This window comes from Mycteria americana, chromosome 1 (assembly GCF_035582795.1).
Source record: "Mycteria americana isolate JAX WOST 10 ecotype Jacksonville Zoo and Gardens chromosome 1, USCA_MyAme_1.0, whole genome shotgun sequence".
Classification (NCBI taxonomy): Eukaryota; Metazoa; Chordata; class Aves; order Ciconiiformes; family Ciconiidae; genus Mycteria; species Mycteria americana.
The window spans coordinates 11,063,609-11,083,334 of record NC_134365.1 but is presented as its reverse complement, the minus strand read 5'-3'; the positions used below and the strand labels follow the sequence as shown (position 1 = coordinate 11,083,334).

The 19,726-nt window shown below is 38.2% G+C and overlaps 1 protein-coding gene across 1 annotated transcript in view; it reads right to left on the bottom strand.

The window, feature by feature from the left end:
- Window positions 1-929: 929 nt before the first annotated feature.
- The window catches only part of PCLO (piccolo presynaptic cytomatrix protein), a 389,706-nt gene continuing 370,909 nt past the window's right edge, over window positions 930-19,726 (bottom strand). The window contains exons 25-27 of the mRNA XM_075491522.1: window positions 6,650-6,784; window positions 5,899-6,044; window positions 930-1,070 (exon numbers count right to left, since the gene is read on the bottom strand). Of these exons, the coding sequence (XP_075347637.1) occupies window positions 930-1,070; window positions 5,899-6,044; window positions 6,650-6,784 (422 nt within the window). The remainder of the gene's footprint in view (window positions 1,071-5,898; window positions 6,045-6,649; window positions 6,785-19,726) is intronic.

Here is a 19,726-nt window from a genome sequence, read left to right as displayed (position 1 = left end):
CGTACAGTTTTAGAATAAGACTGGTTGCTGAAAAATGGAAGGACTAGTAGGAATAATTGTTAGTCCCAGTAAGTCTCTTCAATTCCAAACTTTCTTAAAACTGCTGATTCAAAGGGTAGGGTGAAGCACGTTGTCACTGACATCGAAACAGTATTTTTTCTTCCTGATGCAGTGCAGTTTACATCCTGTCCTTTCTCTTAAAAATCACACCCCAAAATATAGACCATTAATATAGTTTTATCCGTTACATTCTAGGACAGTGGTTTATATTCATTGTTAACACACAGAAACAAATGAAACAATCAGATCTGATTCTCCATAGCATAGTTTCTGAAGGAAAAAGAAAGAAGGCAAAAATGTAATGTAAAATAACTTTACCACTCTTGCAAACACCTTGCAGTTTGTGTCAAGTGGCATAATCTCACTACAGCAAATTATCAGAGATCCTAAGGTGCAGAGGAACAAGTTTTGTACTTCTGATAAGTGAGATTTGGAAAGTCAGTCACCCTAGGTGCTTTTGCATAAAAAGATCTCCTTCTGGTTGCACAGAAAACCAGACTGCTCTTTCCATCACACTACCTCCAGCTGCAGCCGAACTCTGCATTAACACCTGCCTTCCAGCCTTCGTTATTTCCTTCACAGTTACTCTCTTCACAAAGAGTCCAACAACACGGAGCCCTCGTATCAGTCTTCATTTCAAACAGCCTCACTTTGACTTCTGGGCCCAGGTTTTCTTTTACTTTGCTGTCTTTTGCAGCAAAACAAGTGTACTAGCCCTCATTTAAGTGTGCTATGTAGCCCAGAGACTGCTCTTTTCTACTTTGTATTCTGAAAGACTAGCTAAACACAATGATATCAAACTATAGTCTTGGAGTGATGCTGTTTATAGCAGACTCTGCAGGTTTTGTGCCCTAAGCAGACAGCTCTGCTCAGTGTGTTTGTGTGGAGCTGACCAACAGTTTGTGCCAGTTTACTATTCTTTTCCTTAGATCCACTTTGTCAAGCCAGATATAAGCTTCCCCAATCAGTGTCTTTTTCATAAACTTCCCTCCATTGGAGACAAGCAGAATCTGGAAAAATAATAAAAATATAAAATAAATATCATTGTCCATAGTAACATACTGCATTTGCTGACAAACATGAAAGATTCAGAAACGTTGAGCTCCAGTTTGGTACCCACAGAGGAGGAAAGAAACACTGACCATAACCCTTTATATAAAGTTGTCTTTCCAATGGAAAGGAAGCCTTGTGAAAACTGAACTTTACCTCTCTTCTATTTTATTATCATGGGATGTAGCAACTAGATGACAATCTTGAACTTTAGTGAGCAATTTGGTCACCTGCTGGTTACCAAAGACAAACACAAGGTCAAGTTTTAAGTTACAGGGTAAAGCTTTACGCAGGTGCATGCTTTATGCAGCTTTTTTAAAGCTTTATACCAGCCCTTTTAAGTGCACGGAAGTCAGAGGGTGCTCTGCATGTAGGCTGTAATTCAGAGCAGACTAATGTGTGAGAAAGTCCAGAGTTCTGGTTTCTGACCTCAGCAAGCAGTAGTCTAACTAAAATGTAGAGTTGGTCTGAAATGTCGTTCCTGCTGAGAGCCACATTGCGTCTGGTCTTATGGCTCTTGCTTGCCCAGCCACGGAGAGTGGGAAGGACAAGGAATAGCCCTGGCATTTATGTGAGCTATGCAGGCCGTGTGTTCAAGACTCTCCCTGATGTATCACACAGGCATATGTTTTCCAGCTAAGCAGGTTCGTGCCATGCAAGCAATAGCCTTCTCTGAAAGACTTTATTCATTCTGTGGATCTATAGATTCATTCTATGTGTTTCTGGGAGAAATACATTTGATAATATATATAATTCAGGGGGTGAGTTGCAGTTACACAGTCAGATAAATTCTAGCATTTCTTAATTATTGAGTAACTGAATTAACAAGCTGAATGCTTCCTTTTTTTAATCAACTTCCTAGGTTTTCCAAAAGGAAAAAGAATTAATGAAAAATTGTAGTTCCATGATAGGATTAACAGCAGGTTTATAATATTCACAGTCACTGAGCAGACCTCCGGCAATGAGCAAGGGAGGTAACTGATAACAGTAGGAGGCTGTCACCCCCTGTGTGAACCAGCAGGAGAGAAAATAGGGCATTTTGTTGCTTGGTTTCACAGATCTAGGCTAACAGAATGGCAGGACTCAAGTATTTTGTACTCCACTGAGATGCTGGAAGAAACCAGACGGCAAAAGACATGTAACAGAACTGCAGAAGAACTAGTTTCCAGTAATCAAGAACTTTAACATTTTTGAAAATTTTCCATTCTGATTTGGGAAACAAAGTAAAAAATGCAAACTTTACAGTTCAATGGAAATTTAGAAAAAAAATAAAGGGGGAGAAGAAATTTGCTATCTTTTCCCTGGATGAGCTTCCCAGTTCCCTGGCCAATTTTGATGTCAATCGGCAAGTAAGGTATGTACCTGGACAGCTTAGACACCTACCTGCCTGTCGGTCAACAGGTTTGACGAGGGAAGACCAAATGACCCTTAGGCACTGAGCTACTAGGAAACCCCACTTTACTTCACTCATCAGAAAGCTTGGGGAAAATAGGGAGTGTGCCTCCATCACTGGTGGCTTCTAGGTCTCTTGGTTCAGTGTTTCCTGAAGAAACGGACAGCCCAGAAGCTGGTAAGCCAAACCAGAACATCTGTGAAAAATATTCTTCTGGGTTTTTCTGATTACCCTCACATAGGACCTTATGTATTTCTAATTGCAGCGAGCCAGGCAGCCAGGAGCCAGCTAGGGAACAAGGCGAAGGAGCCAGGAGCTTAGTGCTTTCCAGAAGGGTCCCAGGTGGGTTGCCAAGGAACAAGGAAATCAGGGAAGCAAACGAGGAAGCTGCCAGGGACTGAGGCAAATGCCTGTCTGAAACCTGTCAAAATGTTTTCTGCAGAATGTTTTCATTCTGACATATCAACAGTTTTGGGACAGAAAAAATTTCTAACAGAAATTTTCCATCACTTCTGTCCTTGATCCTTCTCTCCACTCCTCCCAGATGGATCCCTGGTATCTGTCTTCTCAAGGCTGTGTCTCAGCCTTGGTTCTTCCCTGCTCCAGGCTTTAAATTCCAGCCTTGTTATCTTGAATCAGCTAGTCTCAGTTTCTAATCCTTAGCATTTTTTTCCTTATTCCTAATACTCTTGACCAGATGCTTCTAGCTTTCTTTTCTTTTCCCTTTCCTTTCCTTTCCTTTCCTTTCCTTTCCTTTCCTTTCCTTTCCTTTCCTTTCCTTTCCTTTCCTTTCCTTTCCTTTCCTTTCCTTTCCTTTCCTTTCCTTTCCTTTCCTTTCCTTTCCTTTCCTTTCCTTTCCTTTCCTTTCCTTTCCTTTCCTCTTCTCTTCTCTTCTCTTCTCTTCTCTTCTCTTCTCTTCTCTTCTCTTCTCTTCTCTTCTCTTCTCTTCTCTTCTCTTCTCTTCTCTTCTCTTCCCTTCCCTTCCCTTCCCTTCCCTTCCCTTCCCTTCCCTTCCCTTCCCTTCCCTTCCCTTCCCTTCCCTTCCCTTCCCTTCCCTTCCCTTCCCTTCCCTTCCCTTCCCTTCCTCTCCTCTCCTCTCCTCTCCTCTCCTCTCCTCTCCTCTCCTCTCCTCTCCTCTCCTCTCCTCTCCTCTCCTCTCCTCTCCTCTCCTCTCTTTTTTTTGTGTTTTGTTTTGTTTTTTATCAGTAGCCTATGGTCCCTTTTTTATGGCTAATATTCACAGCTCTTGCTGTTGATTTTTAGATTGCAGACCCTTGTCCTAATTTCCACCTCCACTTGGTTCTCGTGTCTCTTTACAACATACCTTCTATGATTACTGTGTTTGATCTCATCTTTCTCTCTCTCTCTGATCTTATTTCCTCCCTTAATCTCCCAATTCTATTTTTGTTCTATACATTCTGCTTTTGTTTCCTTTCCTTCTCCCCTAAATCTCTTTTGACAATGTCCAGCTCTTTGCCCCTAAATGTTCATAACTAAAATTCAGCATTCAAATCAACCAGCTTCATGCTTTGCCATGAGAACAGATTGACTGGTAAGTATGAAGAGCATATGAAAAGAGATGTACTGAGTCAGACCAAAGATCTCTCCAGGCAAATATTCTGCTTCCAAAAGTCTATAGGGCAGTGCATAAGGCAGAATAGAAGAACAGGACAATCATGTAGTGTCACTTTCCCAAAATACCTACTATGACCATTGACTTCCTGAGTCACAAGTGGTATGTTTGTATTTAACAGACTATGAGGTATTTTGCGCATGAATTTGTCCAGTCATTTTCTCAGTTACTTTTTCCATTAAAACTTTAGCACCCACAATATATTATAGCAATAAACAGCTCAAACTCCAAGTTGTGTGAAGAAGAAACACAACTTTTGTTTGTTTTAAACTCATTCCTTGCTACTTTTATAGCTGTTGTTCTCTTAGGTCCAGCGTGCAGCACCAGTACGTATCACAGAGTTTCTGAGAAAATGTTGCCAAGTGTCAAGCTGGCAGGCTATTTCCCTCACTATCTCTCTCCTTAACAACTTGATGGCTTATTTTTCCATAGGACTCTGTGGGTTCTTCTTTACTGGTCTACTCACCCCTTATGGTTTCCTCTTCAAACCACCACTGGAAGCAAAGTTTTTACAGAAATTTTAGCTCTTAAACTTTGGCAAGACTTTATTAACCACCCTGGATTTTCCCAGGTAATATAACATCTTAAATAGCCTTTTACTGAGTCTATTGAATCAATAAGGATGTTAGGACACCTTAACACAGGGAAAACAGTATCTGTTTCTGTTGGCTTTGTTTTGTAAGCAACATCCATTTTGGCTTTAATTTTAATGATACAACCAATAAGCCTAACATAGGCACTTAGATAATCCAGTCTAACTTTAGTCATCAAAATGTAGCTGGCTTGTTTACGTCGGTCTTCCACATTTAAAGGTACATTAAGTGGATGCTAGTATGCCAACTTCTAAGATTAGCATGCAGATACCCCTGGAATTGTCCATCCCTTTCCACTGACTAGAGGAAGCCTGAATATCTGGCTTATATTAGTTATCTACTCATGTGAAAGTAAATGAAGGTAGGTAAAGTGAATCCTACCTGTCTAAAAAAGCATATCTGACCAAATGATCAAATCTGTCTAAACAACTAAAACACAGGAGAGGGACTATTCCCTCAATCAGTTCCACACATCATTTGATGTGCCACAGACCAAAAATACCATCATCTCCTTTACAAATATACGCAGGGAATATTTGACTTGGCATATTAGGTGATTCTGCAATGTCTGAGATTATGACTATTGTGTCTAATTCTACGCACCACAATTTTTAAAGAAGTTGAGGAACTGGAGAGAAATATAAAATGATTAGGCATTTAGGTAACAGGACATATCAAAGAAATTTGGTTTACTTAGCCTGGAAAAACAGAGAGGAGAGAGATGATAGCAACCTTTCCGTGTGCAAACTATTTTACAAAAAGAAAGCAGATCAGTTTCCCTCTGTGCTTTGTGAGGATACTTAAGGATAAGTTAACTTAATTTAAAAATACGGCATTTTTAAGTTACATATTTCACTAAACTTACTAAATATACATAAAAGTATTTTTGGAAGACATGCATAATTTCCTTCTCTAGGGGATTTCAAGAACAGATCAAGCCTAAAACTTTCAGACCTGGTCTATAAATACCCTTCCTCAGTGTGAGGTGATGGATTAAACCATCTTTTAAAATCTCCTCCAGCCCGATATTTCCATTACTATGTAGCTGTGTTATTTCCTTTGTCATTTTCTCTTTTCAGCAAACAACTGGGGTATGAGATTGATCTCAAATGCCCATAGCACAGCATGGACAACATCCCAAATTAAGTTTTAATAAAATGCAGAATTACCTGAAGAGAATGCCCAGCAGGACTCAAGCTAAATCTAAACGTTTCATTGAACGAAGGCTCTCGGTCGTGCCTGCATACCCTGGTTTTCTTCTTAATTACTCTCTTTTGGGTAGAGATATTGACAACGTACAGCTTCACATACAGGTCTGGGGAAGAACAGTTCAACGAGTTAAATACAGAAGCTTTTAAGTAATCATTGTTGCTAATGATTTCAACAGATGGGAAGTGTTGTGAAGAAACAGAGCATGGTACTTTAAGAGCCGTATTCTGTTCTCATTCACATGGTGTAGAAATGGAACCACCCCACTAAATCTTTGTGGCTACAATGCTGTCATTAAAGGAACAAATACCTTGATGTCTTTATGTATGTGTGAAAATATTATTGCTAACATGAGTTTTTAATTTTTAAAAAGCTTTTTCACCAAAATACAATTTTTGCTAGATCTCATTGTTCTTTAACAACCTAAGGAGTTATCATTTTATTAAAGTTAAAAAAGGATTAATTTTTAACAATCAAAAGTAAATGAAAAAGAGGATTAACTTCTGAGAGTTAATTTGCTTCTACAAAATGTTTTTACTTTCATTAAAGTTGCTCATAGGAGAAGAAAAGCACTTCAAAAAGAATCCTATAGAATATGTCTTCTGATTAAGAAGCAATTTTCTTTCCTATTTTAGCGGTGATGTTAAATGACTTCAGATACATCCTACTTAATGTTTTCAAAGTATCATGAAGCTGGTTTCTGTGTGATACCTGGTAGATGATCTGGAGATTTAAATTTGTATGTGATATTTCTGCACTGAAGGATTTCTACTATCAGCTGTTCTCCATCTGTCTTCATTTCCTTCTTTAATGCAATCTTGATTTCACCCATAACCTGTGTTTTACCTGGAAAAGCAGAAAAAGCAACCCTTATTAATGTAAAAGGAAACTGAATTTATCTTTTCAACTTGGAAAGAAGTAGAGTTTTCTCTTTTTTTTTTTTTAGTTTGGGGGTTTTTTTGTCTTTTTTTTTTTTTTTCAGGACAGCTTATAGTTTTTAGTCAGGGGTATAAGGATAATGTATTTCTTGAATGAACAAATGGTAGATACGTGCAGTAGTACACTTGTGTAACTAGATTATATGCTTCAGAATGTATTTGCTTCAGAGGAGCTTTGTTCCCAAGAATTCAAATTTCACTAGGAGTCATCAAAAGTCATGTAATGGTCACTACAATTCGCCTTTTCAGAAACCTTTGGTACAAGATTCTGAAGTTATCTCATTAAAAAAAAAAAAAAAAAAAGGAAAGGAAAAAAAGGAGAATGTTCAGTAGAGTGTTACAAAGATTCTGAAAGGCAATGAATTAAGACTTTGGTGAAGTTAGCATTTCATTTCACCTTCTTACTTATATGGAGCAATATAATTCACACAATTTAAAGGGAAGTGCTCACTGTGACCTTTAAAGGTAAAGGTGATTTCCCTTCTTATGTGGGAAGAAATACAGGCCCATTATGCCTACATTGTATGGATTTCTCTCTAAATCAATCCAGAGATGGAGAGAAGGTGCAGAATGAAATGTAGGCCAAGCTGTTTTGCCTTTCCCCTGTCTGTCCTCCCACAAGGCTGTACTGAAGCCAGACAGAGTAGAGCCGGGCTACATCTTCTAAATGAGTGTAGTGGTGTAAGCAGAGCCCATGCCCTCAGCTCAATGCTGTCTATATTAGTGTCATGTCATAATGGGGGCTGTACTTCTATATCTATTGTCCTACTACTGTGAAATATTATTTCACCTTCCTCTTCTCTTTGGACATTAGTAAAAAAAAAAACAAAAAACAAACCAAACTGTTAAGCCCCTGCGAGTATTTACTACCTAGTTTCTGGTGCCAGAAGGCTGGAGCTTTAACACATTACCAGGAAATTCTAGAAACTGGTGCCAAGATGTTATAAGGAGCAAAGCAATTCTGCATAAAGTAGACAATTATGATACATCTGGAGAAGCTGCTCTCTTAAAGAGTATAAAGTTACCAAGTGGCATTTAGAGATTACTTACTTGTATTACAAATGTATAACCAAATTCGAGTAATACCCACTAAAAATGCCAGCTGTTGTTTCACAGATGTCCCTGAGCAATCATACATTCTATTGTTTTCCCTACTTAAAATATTTTTTTGGATCATGAATAAAAATTTATTAACAAGTAATCACAGCTACAATGTGGGCCCTCAACTCTCCTTACAAACTGAAGCTGGAATCCAACTTAGTCACAGTCAATAACAAATTTACAACTGGGCTTCAGCTGGGTTAGTGTTTCACCCATAGTTTGTAAGGTGGGAGAGGACCTGTTAGGAGGCAAATTATTCTTTCACCATATTTAATCATCACAAAACCCTTCCTATAGGTTTGAACATGCAATAATAGCATCTTGCTTTCTGCTATATGTTTGTGCAAAGAGAATGGAGCCCTCATCTTGTGAGGGCAGCAGCAAAGATCATCGGTGGCTGGGATCAAAGAAGGAAAGGCCAGCAATGTCCCTGTTGTTATTCATTAATCTGTTCCATCATGTGTCAACAAGCTTTAAACTATGGATATAATGCCCTTTTTCTGAAAGCGTTGAGTGACCTAGCTAGGGATCTAGCTTGGCTAAACTGAGGATTTTGAATGACTGGAAACAGATGCAGGAAAAAATTATAATGCCTCCTCTGCTCTGTGGATAAACTACCAAAATCACTGATGAAGACATAACATACCTGAAAGGTGTTGCATAAATGTGGCTTTTTGATCAGTATTGGTTCTTGCACTGACTCCAGTGCTTGACCATGATAAAAGCCCAACATGGACAGTTGTAGCACAAACCTAATGTTAGTTTCAGGCAAACTTTAGTTACACATATTTTTTTCTGGAAAATATGCTTGGCTTATTTACTTTGCTTTATTCCCTCTCTTTCCTTTAAGGTTTATTTGCAGCAGTTGTTAGGACCTCCTCTTTCCTGATTACCTTAGTACCTTCTTTTTCATAGATGTGCATTCAACCTAAACCAAGATCAGGTAGATTGGACACTACCTGTGATGCTGTGAGCTAGGAAAAGGGAGAAATGCTTCCAGTAAATTAGAATGTGTTTGAAAAATCCAGCACCATTTCTCAGCATCTGGAAATTTTCCACGGACTATTTTGTATCCCCAGATACTGTTTGCAACAAACAATCCTGCTTCACTATTTAAGCCTCATGGGGAAAAAAACGATCGCCAGCTGTGAGCACATGAAGCATAATAGCTCTCTTGTGCTTCCATACTAATTTTCATTTCTCCCACAGCATGCAGTGAAAAAGCCTTTACACCAGCCTTATGAAACATTGCACTAAAATAAATCACCACTTCAAAACCTAGCAGAATTTTGAAGACTCAGAAGAGATTCCTATTCCTTCCATTGTTAGGCTTTTTCCCTCTTTCTCATATATGCTCACTACATCCTTCCTTTGACAGGTGTCTAAGAACAGCTCAAATGTACATTGGTTTGTGGACCTGATTCTTTAAATGGAAATACATTTAGAAAGAGAGACATAATGATGAGGGAAAGTGTTAATAAAGAACTGTCTATGAGCTGTTGAGAGAGTTCACAGTGGACTGAGCTGGACATGAATTTCTTTGACTGATATGATAGAAATAGAGTTGCTCAGGATTTCACAGGATTGGACGACCCCAAGGATTGCATTGGCAGGAGTAGCTCAAAATACAGTGCCCAGGCACAACCTTTTGCATTCTTCTATAAGTTTAGAAAATATCAGTTGTAAGTGATGTGTAAATGGAACTGATTGTAGGTAATTTGGTAGTCATTGGATGATGATAAACAAATGCTACAACGCAAGTCTGCAAAAAGTAAATACAGTGAAATAGATGTTGCATATATTTCTAGGAAAGTACTAATATGGCTTTCTAAGGCACTGGGAAATCATTTGTAACTTGAATATTACTGTTTGCCTCCAGAAAGATGTATTCCAGGTGAAACATGTGCAAACCAGGATTATCACAGTGGCAAAGAACCATACAGTTATGGTTGCACTAAAAACATTACTTTCTAATTTAGCCTAGGAAACAAGGACTGGAAAAAAATGAAATGGCTTTCTACAAAAATATGATAGAGTAAATATTGAAAGGGATAAGAAATATTTCAGCTGAATTCATGCGATATTTTACCTGTTACATATATATCAAATGCAGACTTACTGATGTACTGCAACAGGACCACAGGCACGCACAGCAGCATCATGTTCCCTTTAGGAACACATTAACAGTAGCTAATCAATTCTTAAAAATATATAGCTATGATTAAATACATCAGTGTTTTTTACATGACAATACACCTTTTTTTAGGGGACCAGATTTATTAAAAATCCATTAACAGTTAAAAGGTGATGGTTAATTAACTAAATTGCTGCAAGGTGTTTGAGAAGTCAAGGGGTTTAAATTTGCTATGGTGATGGCAACATAAGCTGTTGCTTTTGTAGAACTGTCACACTCCGCGCTGTGAAAGGTTAATTAGTTCTGCTATTAGTCTTAAATGACTGCTGCTGTAAATCACCGGATGTGTCATCTGCACTGTTGTTGTCAACTTCCAGGGGTTGATAACTATGGATTGTGCTCCTATTCCTTTTTGATCACATGCTTGCTGTCAAACAAAGTTACCCAAGACTGTAGTAAATAGTTGTCTCCCATCAGTCTGCGTTATCAAGGCTAATTCAGCAATGCATTTAAATGAACAGGTAAATCTCACTGGACAATGGCAGGAACTTCATTCAGTTCAATTGTCTAAATGTAAATTTCTGAGCTAATTTACACATTTATCTCAGAATAAGTCGAATTACCTTTTGAGATTGACTGCGTCTATTCACATAGATGGACCAAGTGTGAGTATGTTAAACTTGGAAATTTAAGTATGAGGTGCCTAAATGCTGCTACCCAATAAGCATCATACTAGAGTAATTTGCTGAATGGATGCCAGATGGTCAGAAAACAGAATTAAGAAAATATATAAACTGACATTTTGTTCCATGGTTGTGTATAAATTAGTACCAGCTCTTTCTGTTCCAGAAGAGTAACTGGGGGTATTAGAGCAGTAGAATTAGAAATAAAATAGGAGGGAGAGAGGGAAAAAAAATATTGACAAGAATTTCCTAGCATTTTTCTTTCCAAATGAAGTTTGTAACAGAATTATTGATTCCAAAACATGCAGGAAATGCTCTTCTGGAGCTTCAAGAGTCATATACTTTATGGTCAAGGATTTAAAATCACAGAAAGGTCCTTCTGAGCAGCTTCCAGTGAGCCTGGCCTACTGAGCACAGCAATGTTAATTTTAGGTTGTAGTGGTGGGTATTTTGTTGATATTTTTTTTTAAATTCCTTACAGCCCAGATCATCCTCTTACTACTCAACCAAAGAACTCAGATGATGGAAAAAATAAGCAGGACAAAACAAACAAAAAACCCCCCAACCAAACAAAAAACAACAACAAAAAATAGCTTTACTTTCCTATACTTTGTGGCTACAATCTATAGGACTAACATGCCTTATCCATCATGTATGTAGAAGAGAAAGGAACATAGAGCCATCATTCATTTTAGCAGGATTGCTCCTCCTATTTTTCCTTTTGTGTGTGCTCAGAGAAATGGCTGCATTTTAAGAAGAATACATACTCTTTCAGGGTTTATTTCTACACTTTCCGATTATAAATACTCATGTTACTTCCACTTTTCTGAAAGCACACATCCCAGAGAGCAATCCCAGACTTTCAAATGTTGGTGCAGAACAGCTTGCTCTACTGCTGCAGACAAGCCCCCTTTAGAGGAGACCAGACATATCCACACTGCTTTGCCATTAGCCCTATGTCTCCTGACCTCCATCGTGTTGCCTTGTAGCAGGAACACAAAAGTTCATTCTTTGGGGGATATTTTAGTGCAAAGAGCCTGAGAAAATTAGAGTTGTCTTATTGTAGCATGATGATGGTGGTATACAGACAGCATGATGCTGCCCTGGGAGATGGCACGGGAGAATGTTGGAGTATTTGGTGGTGCAAGGGCCAGCTGTGTTAGTGCTGACAGTCAGCATAGAGCACGGGGAAACAGACATGTCCTCCACACTGTTGGGAGATGAGCAGACTGCCTCCAGAACCTAGGTTTTGTCTCAGAAAGAGCAAATCAGTCTGTGCTAAAAGAATTCCCAGGAGAAAACTAAAATAATTCAGTATGGAAATTAAAGAATCCAGATCAGGGAGTCAACCAAGAAGAGAAATTATGTGACAGTGCAAATGCCAGTTATGAGACTACATGATGCAACTCTGTAAATGTTCTCTTGAGGAAAGTTTGGGAATAAGAAATCTCCACAGATTTTTGCATTAGTGGCTTCCTGTATTTGCTACTTGTATTTTGCGTGAGTGTTCCCCACAAGCAAACTGAAATGAATGAAATCTGTCTCCCAACTTGTCTTAAAAGCATTTCTGAGTATAACATGAAGTATTGTTTCTTCTGAATCTGTTACATTTATACTTCTGAGTGAGTAATAAGCCTCAGAATTTCCATAATCTTTCAGTCCAAGATGAAGAGATGAGTAATGATTAGCATAGTGTCATCATAAGCATGTGATCAGAAATAAAGACTTTTTTTGTTAGAACTAATTTCGTTTCATTAGGTCTTTATCTGTTTTGATACCCCGAGAGATTAAATTAACGAACCTCTGAGAGCTCTGTAAAGTGTTCATTGAGAGAATACAGGCATTTCTTTGACGTATTTTACTACTGTTTGTCTCATAGGTATCTAATGACATGGAATTGGTGCAGCTATAGTTATGTCTAACACTGTGTAATGAGACATCATGTCTTCCAGGACTAAACAACTCATATACTCCTTATGTAGTTGTATTGCTTAAATAAACAAAATCTTGGGTTCAGCTACAGTAGGGTATGTCTGTAATATTTAGAAGGTTAGAATATGTAGCAACATGTCATAAAATCTAAGGAATCCAAGATGCGTTCTTGACAACTTGATTAAAAAAAGGAAAAATTACAGCTTTAAAATATGGGACATGATTAAAGAGAACCCAAAAACATGGGTTCTGTCCTCACATCCCCATCCCTTAGTAGCTTTCTGTGATTTTAGACTTCATCTCTGTGCCTAATCTCAGAGGTGGAGATAATAACATCTACTTCTTTAACTAAAACTTGTTTGGATTTAGTAACTGGGATTGGGTATACTGTAAAGAGAGAGACTTTGATCATGTAAGCATAAACAGGACTTTGGCATGTGGTCTTTAATACCATGAGAAAACACAGAGACTTAGAAAGGCTGATGAGGACCCATGAGCTGTTATGTTTCCCTCCACCATAATCCATGAAGCTCGTACAGACATAATTTTCTGCCTAACAGTGCTGTTGTAGCAAGAAATATGTTTCTGCTGGATTCCGTTAACACTATTTTGAGAACCAGAAGTCCATCCTCCAGCAGACAGCTGTGCTTCAGGAAAGCAAGATAACATCGTCTTATCACAATAAATAATTCAGTATTACTGCAAATACTAGCCATTTATTATTTACATTTGAGTACTGGAGTTAAACAACTCAGACTGAAGGTAAAGCAAAAGGGTATTCAATACTATTGTAAAATGAAATATACCAGGAATTCACAATACCAGCCAAAACCTTCCAATCTTTTTTTAAGCAAACCTTTTTCTTTAAAAAAAAAAAAAAAATTAACATCACATCAGTTACTTGTAGTACCAGTTGTTTGTATTCATAATGCCTTTCATCCTCTTGCTGGGACATGAGCTACTGTCTACAAAGCTGTTCTAAAATAATGATGGATGAGCTTTATAAAAAATGCCTACCAATGTTTACAGGCTCCAAACTTTTCTCTTTTTGAGTTTTTTTCATTACCTTCTTTTATTCTTTCACCCTTCTCCCACATATTTCTTTCTCCCTGAAAACTGCCACAATTTTCTCTGTAGGCTGGTTTTATCTTTGTGTTCCCTACTCTAAGAAAAATCAGACATCTAATACAGTCTTAACTACTACATCCTCCTGTCTCACAGTGCTTTAAATAGATGTTGTTGGGTTTACTGTCATAGGACTGACTCAATAAATATGCTCCCTAGCTCCACAGAGGAGGTTCAATATGTGCAGGTTCTGAAATTTGTTGCTCCTCTTGCAACCAGATACCCAGTCCGCCCTGCATGGTGCTACCAACAGGCCATAGGACAAACTACAGCTCAGAGTAAGGCTGCCTCTTTTGTTCTGCTGTTCTGAAGAGGAGTTGCAGCTGCTGAGGGACCCTGGTATGTGTTTAGAGTCTTCTCTCACCTGTCTACGTGAAGGCTAGTTGTTATACATGAAGGGCTCAGATGTTATTACAATTTATTCCCTCCCTTACCTGATGTACGTAGGGATACTGTGTGCAGGTAGTCACGCTCCTCTGAAACGGTAAACGTTATCGGTTCAACTCCTGACAAATGGGTTCCCTCTGGGATACAGGGATGCTCTGCAGTGGGAGCAGGCATGAACCGAGGGAACTGCTCTCTCTTTTCCCTTCCCTCTCCTCACCCTGAAGATGTGAACTGCTGTGAGCAGACTGTATATTATGAGATGAGCAAAGAAGATTAAGGTCTTTCATTAACATCTCCCTGTCTTCTCTGATGTGATGTGCATGCAATCATATAGTGAGGGAGAGGAGAAGAATTAAGGAACTTTGCTCACAGCAAACACAATTTACAATTTTGTGGGCAGTGAGAGTGGCTGGCTTGAAGGCTGAGGCATATGAACAAGCTGACAGTTTTATGTTATGATTCTTAGAGCTAGCAGGCTCACTGCCCACAAAAATTTGAATATACTAGTGCAGAAATTTAGCCCATATGCCCGGAATTCTTAGTAGGATTAAACAAATAATATTTGAAGGAAAATAGTTTTCAGCCTTTATTTTCAGATGAAACAAAATTTCTGTGCAAAATAAATTTTGAAAACATAGAAAGCCTGTTGCCTGTTGAGATTTTGAGGTGTGGAATATTTCCCAGAAAAAATATAAACTCTGTTCCATTTATTGGTCACTGTGTATGTGTGCCTCTTTCAGAGATTTGATTCATTTCTTTTAAAAGAAGAAAAAAAAAAAAAAAAGAAAGAAAAATGCTGTGGACTGATGCCATATGTAAAAACTCTTGGCCTGAAGTGATTTGTGGGAAAATAATACTGATACTTCACACATGCTCAAATATTAAAAAATAAAAACCACAGACTTGTACCAACCCGGCTTTAACTGGCTTTATTTCTGTTAGGTGGCATTCTAAAAATTTGTAGGAAAAGGGTAATGAGGCAGTAGGAAGAGGTTAATGAGGCAATACAATTAGAGATGAATTAGAGGAGAACGTTTCACTAGTGTCAGAAGCTGCCCAATTCAGTGACCTAAAGAACAGTATAGGGGATCAGAGATTTCTCCAAAAAGAGTTTTTCAATATTTTAGTGAGACTGGTCCCTGTACCATAGAGGCATTTGGAATAAATAGAGGAAAAATAATGAGAACTGTAAATATCACATTCAATCAATTTAGGTGATCAGAGATGACTACAGAGATTGCTTTTAATGCTGAAGACAAATACAGAATACCTGTATTTGACAGGTGGTAGGTAGACGGAGAATAAAGATGGGGTGAGGGAAGTCATGAGAGTTACAGAACTAGTACATCTTACTAGATAGCTCTTATTTATATTTATTTATACTTATTTATACTTCTGTGGAAGGGAAACCTTATGTTCTAAGCTGATTATTCTATCAACGTCCTCTCTGCAATTCATTCAAATACCAGAATTCCCCAAAATTTAGCTTTAGTTTAGAATAATAAACTAATGACAGAGTTAATCATAAGGAAGTTTACGTGTCTAACTCAAACTCCCTAGACTCTGTAGTCAATAGGGATAGCACCTCCTTATGTATCTTAGGATAGATAAATGCCTTCTGGAGGTGCCTACCTTTTTTTTCAGTGACAGTTGAGAGGCAAAGTGATGGCTTTGATTTAGAAGCCTGATTTTTAAACAGTGAAATTAGGCTAGAAGTATCAAAATGCAAATCTACAGCTCTATCATTTCCATAACTTCAATGAGAGAAAGCTAAAATGATGGTTGAAATTATTCTTGCTATTTTAATTGAACTTCAAAGACAGATGCAGCTTGGATCTGAAAGGGGGAACTATGCAGCTTCATGTCTCAGAAGGCAAAACCCTCTTCAGGACCTTTTCTCCCTTTCATCCTCACCATAAATCATTGCCTGAGCCTAAATATACATTCACAGTCTTCTTTTCATAATTTTAGCATCTTACATAAGGAGACATATCAGACGCTGCAGATTTAGCTGCATAAAAGACGGCTTGCCACAGCACGTCTGAAATTTTGATGATGAAAGGTGCACTTTGCCCTGGCTTTTGGATGGACAAAAGTTCATCCAGGGAAAAGAAGAAAACTATTTAATGTCATACATACAGAGCAACCTGAACCATGATTATTTTAAGCCTATTCTATTGCAGCTTTACCAAGGAGAAAATGTGTTGCTAAAGGGAGAAGAAATTTGCAAACTGCCATTAAAAGTCTGTATTTGACATAACCGCAGTTCAGTAAAGTATTTTGCACAATACTACAATAATCTTTGTGTAATATAGTATAAATGTTCTGTTAAGGTAGGACAAGTGAGTCTGCAAGCTCTTTTTCCATGTCAGTATGAGAACACAAGATGGGTTTTACCTATACAAGAACAGGGAGGATTTTGCCAGATTTTGCTTAGGTTCTCATTTAAACGATGACAGATTTTAAGCTACTTTCCCTCTCCCATGGCAAATACATTTTTTATCTTTTTTTAGTTTTGATATGCAAGTTTGTGAGAGTTTGACAATATAGTCTGAAATGACAAAATCTCTTCTGAGCCAACCTTCACTTTCTGTGCCAAAATAATGAAAAAGTTTATACCTTCTCGTTCTGAATATATATATGAAGATGTGAATATCACAACAGATTCATTTATTCCTTTTGTCTGCTTCATGTCATGAAATTAGACATTCTGGCTTGAACCACTAGAAACCCCAGAAAATGGATTAAAGTCCATTTGGCTTATATTACAATATGATGAAAGTATAATGGAAATAATACGAGCACTTTAAGATGAGTGAAATTACTCCCATGGATGGTAGCAAGAGAGAATAGAAAATTGTCCCAAAGGTATAATAAAGGGGAATAAATAATTATAAATATAATTCAGAAATATTAGGTAGCATAGTATCAGAAGGGGAAAAATTAGATCTCCAAGTCAGTTTTATATATTATTTACTTTTGTGAATCCAAAGAGAAAATAATCCTTTGAACATAATATTTTGTACTTGGAATGTAAACAAACATCCCCCAACCTAAATTCAAATACACAGAGTGCTTCGAAAATATTGTAAGAACAACATATTTCCTAAGAACAACAGCTAAAAAGGAAAGCAATGAAACCAAAGTACTTGAAGATTGCATTTCTGAAAAATAATTGTTCTGTTAGGAAACCTGCTGACCACTCGGGGAGCAGAGTGACATGAAAATAAAGTTTATTTATACAATTTCTGCCAAATTTGTAGGTCAGACATAAGCAAAACCAGTCATATTGCATTTAAATGTAAACCAAAGAACATGTTGCATTACAGGAACACCTAGGAATTTCTCCATTTGCTTTGGCAGATAGCCGCTTAGGTGGTGATTTTCATTCCTTTTAGTGTTTTGGACGTATGGTCTGATGAAAGAAAAAAATCAAGGCTCAAAGGTAGATGGGTAAAATTAGATGCAGGTCTTTAAAGAATTTAGATCATTAGAAAGATACATAGAAAAACAGCTCGAGGATAAAGTGCTGACTTCAGGAGTAGATGTTACCTACACATCTAATACAGGCTTAGTTTTACTAGGCACGCTAAAGGTTTTAAAAGTGGTAACCAAACCGAAAAAAACCCCTGATGTTTTCTGACTTAACAGTGCAAATAATAGAACATTTTGGTACTTTCCGATTGTCATAAAGCCGTCCTATCACAGGCAAGTATACACAGTTGTCCTGGTTTCGGCTGGGATAGAGTTAATTTTCTTCCTAGTAGCTGGTCTAGTGCTGTGTTTTGGATTTAGGATGAGAATAATGCTGATAACACACTGATGGTTTAGTTGTTGCTGAGCAGTGCTTACACTGGTCAAGGCCTTTTCAGCTTCCCATGCTCTGCCAGGGGCACAAGAAGCTGGGAGGGGGCACAGCCAGGACAGCTGACCCCCACTGGCCAAAGGGCTATTCCATACCATACGGCGTCATGCTCAGCGTAGAAACTGGGGGGAGTTGGCTGGGGGGTAGCGATGGCTGCTCAGGGACTGGCTGGGCATCGGTCGGTGGGTGGTGAGCGGTTGCATCACTGGGGTTTTTGTTTTTCCCTGGGTTTTGTTCCTCTCTCTCTCTCTCTCTCTCTCGTTATTTTCCTTTTCATTACAAATTATTATTATTATTATTATTATTATTATTATTATTATTATTATAATATTTCAATTATTAAACTGTTCTTATCTCAACCCACGAGTTTTCTTACTTTTGCTTTTCAGATTCTCTCCCCCATCCCACCGGGGTGGGGGAGGGTGACCGAGCGGCTGCGTGGGGCTTAGCTGCCGGCTGAAGCTAAACCACAACAACAGTGAATAGGAATTCGTGTAAGAACCACATATGACGTGTTTTCATTCCAGTTAGTTTGGAGAGTGGCTCATTGCACATTTACTGCACAGACAATAAGCACTGAACCTGCACTGTTAGTGCAGTGGAACAAGCTGTTTCATTTCACAGCTTGCCCAAGACATTTATAGCCCATAGAAAATTACTTAACACATGGTGGCATATGTAACTCTATAAAGCTTTCTTTGAGAAGGAGGTGGAAGATGGCATTTGTATACACAAATATATCCATACACATACTCAAGCTAACGCAATATGTTAGCACTCTTTGTGATATAAACCTAGTAGGCACACTATCATGGTAACTGAAGATGAAAATTTTTGGTAAGAACCTGCCTATTCATTCCTCACATCATGATTTCCAGATTCCCCCTCAGATTTATACTGCAGCTCTGAGGCTCTTCAGTGAAATATGCTTAAAGTCTTGCTCATACCTCCCTGGAACTACACACTGGTGAGCACAGTCTTGTGTGCTGCACAGCTTGGGTACCAGAGCAGATGCTTCTGCACTGACTGTTCATGTGGAAGACAGGTAATGCTATTATATTAATAGATTTTCTTTTGCGTACTTACATTACCTGGTACAGTGGTAGCAGCCCACTGTTGAGATGCTATTTCTCTATCATTAAATAAGAATGATTACTGAAATAATTGTTGCTAATAAGACTACTAAGTACAAGAGTATGAGAAATTGCCTATTCAGTGTGATAGTAAGAGCTGTGATAATTCTAACAAAGCTCATTGTGTCTAATATATGAAAGAAAGCCAAATCTGTCTTCCAGGACCACCAGAGTGTTTTGTGGCTGGCTGTAAAGAACCTAGGAAATTTTAGCATAAAGATGAATACTTGTAATTACTACTGGGATTCAACTACCTGCATAATCTGTCCAACAGAGCAATGAGGGATGATCCTTTCAATTAATCAGGGTAAACATGGAATCAACTCAGTCAAAACTGGAAAAATGTGTTAATCCAAATTTTGCTCAGGAGGCATGGACAGAAATGTTATGCAGAGTATTCCACAGTATTATGCAGAATTCAGAGTTCTACAGTCCCTGGAGGATTGATGCCTGGAAGCATTGCTTACAGTCATGTGGAGATGGTTCCTAA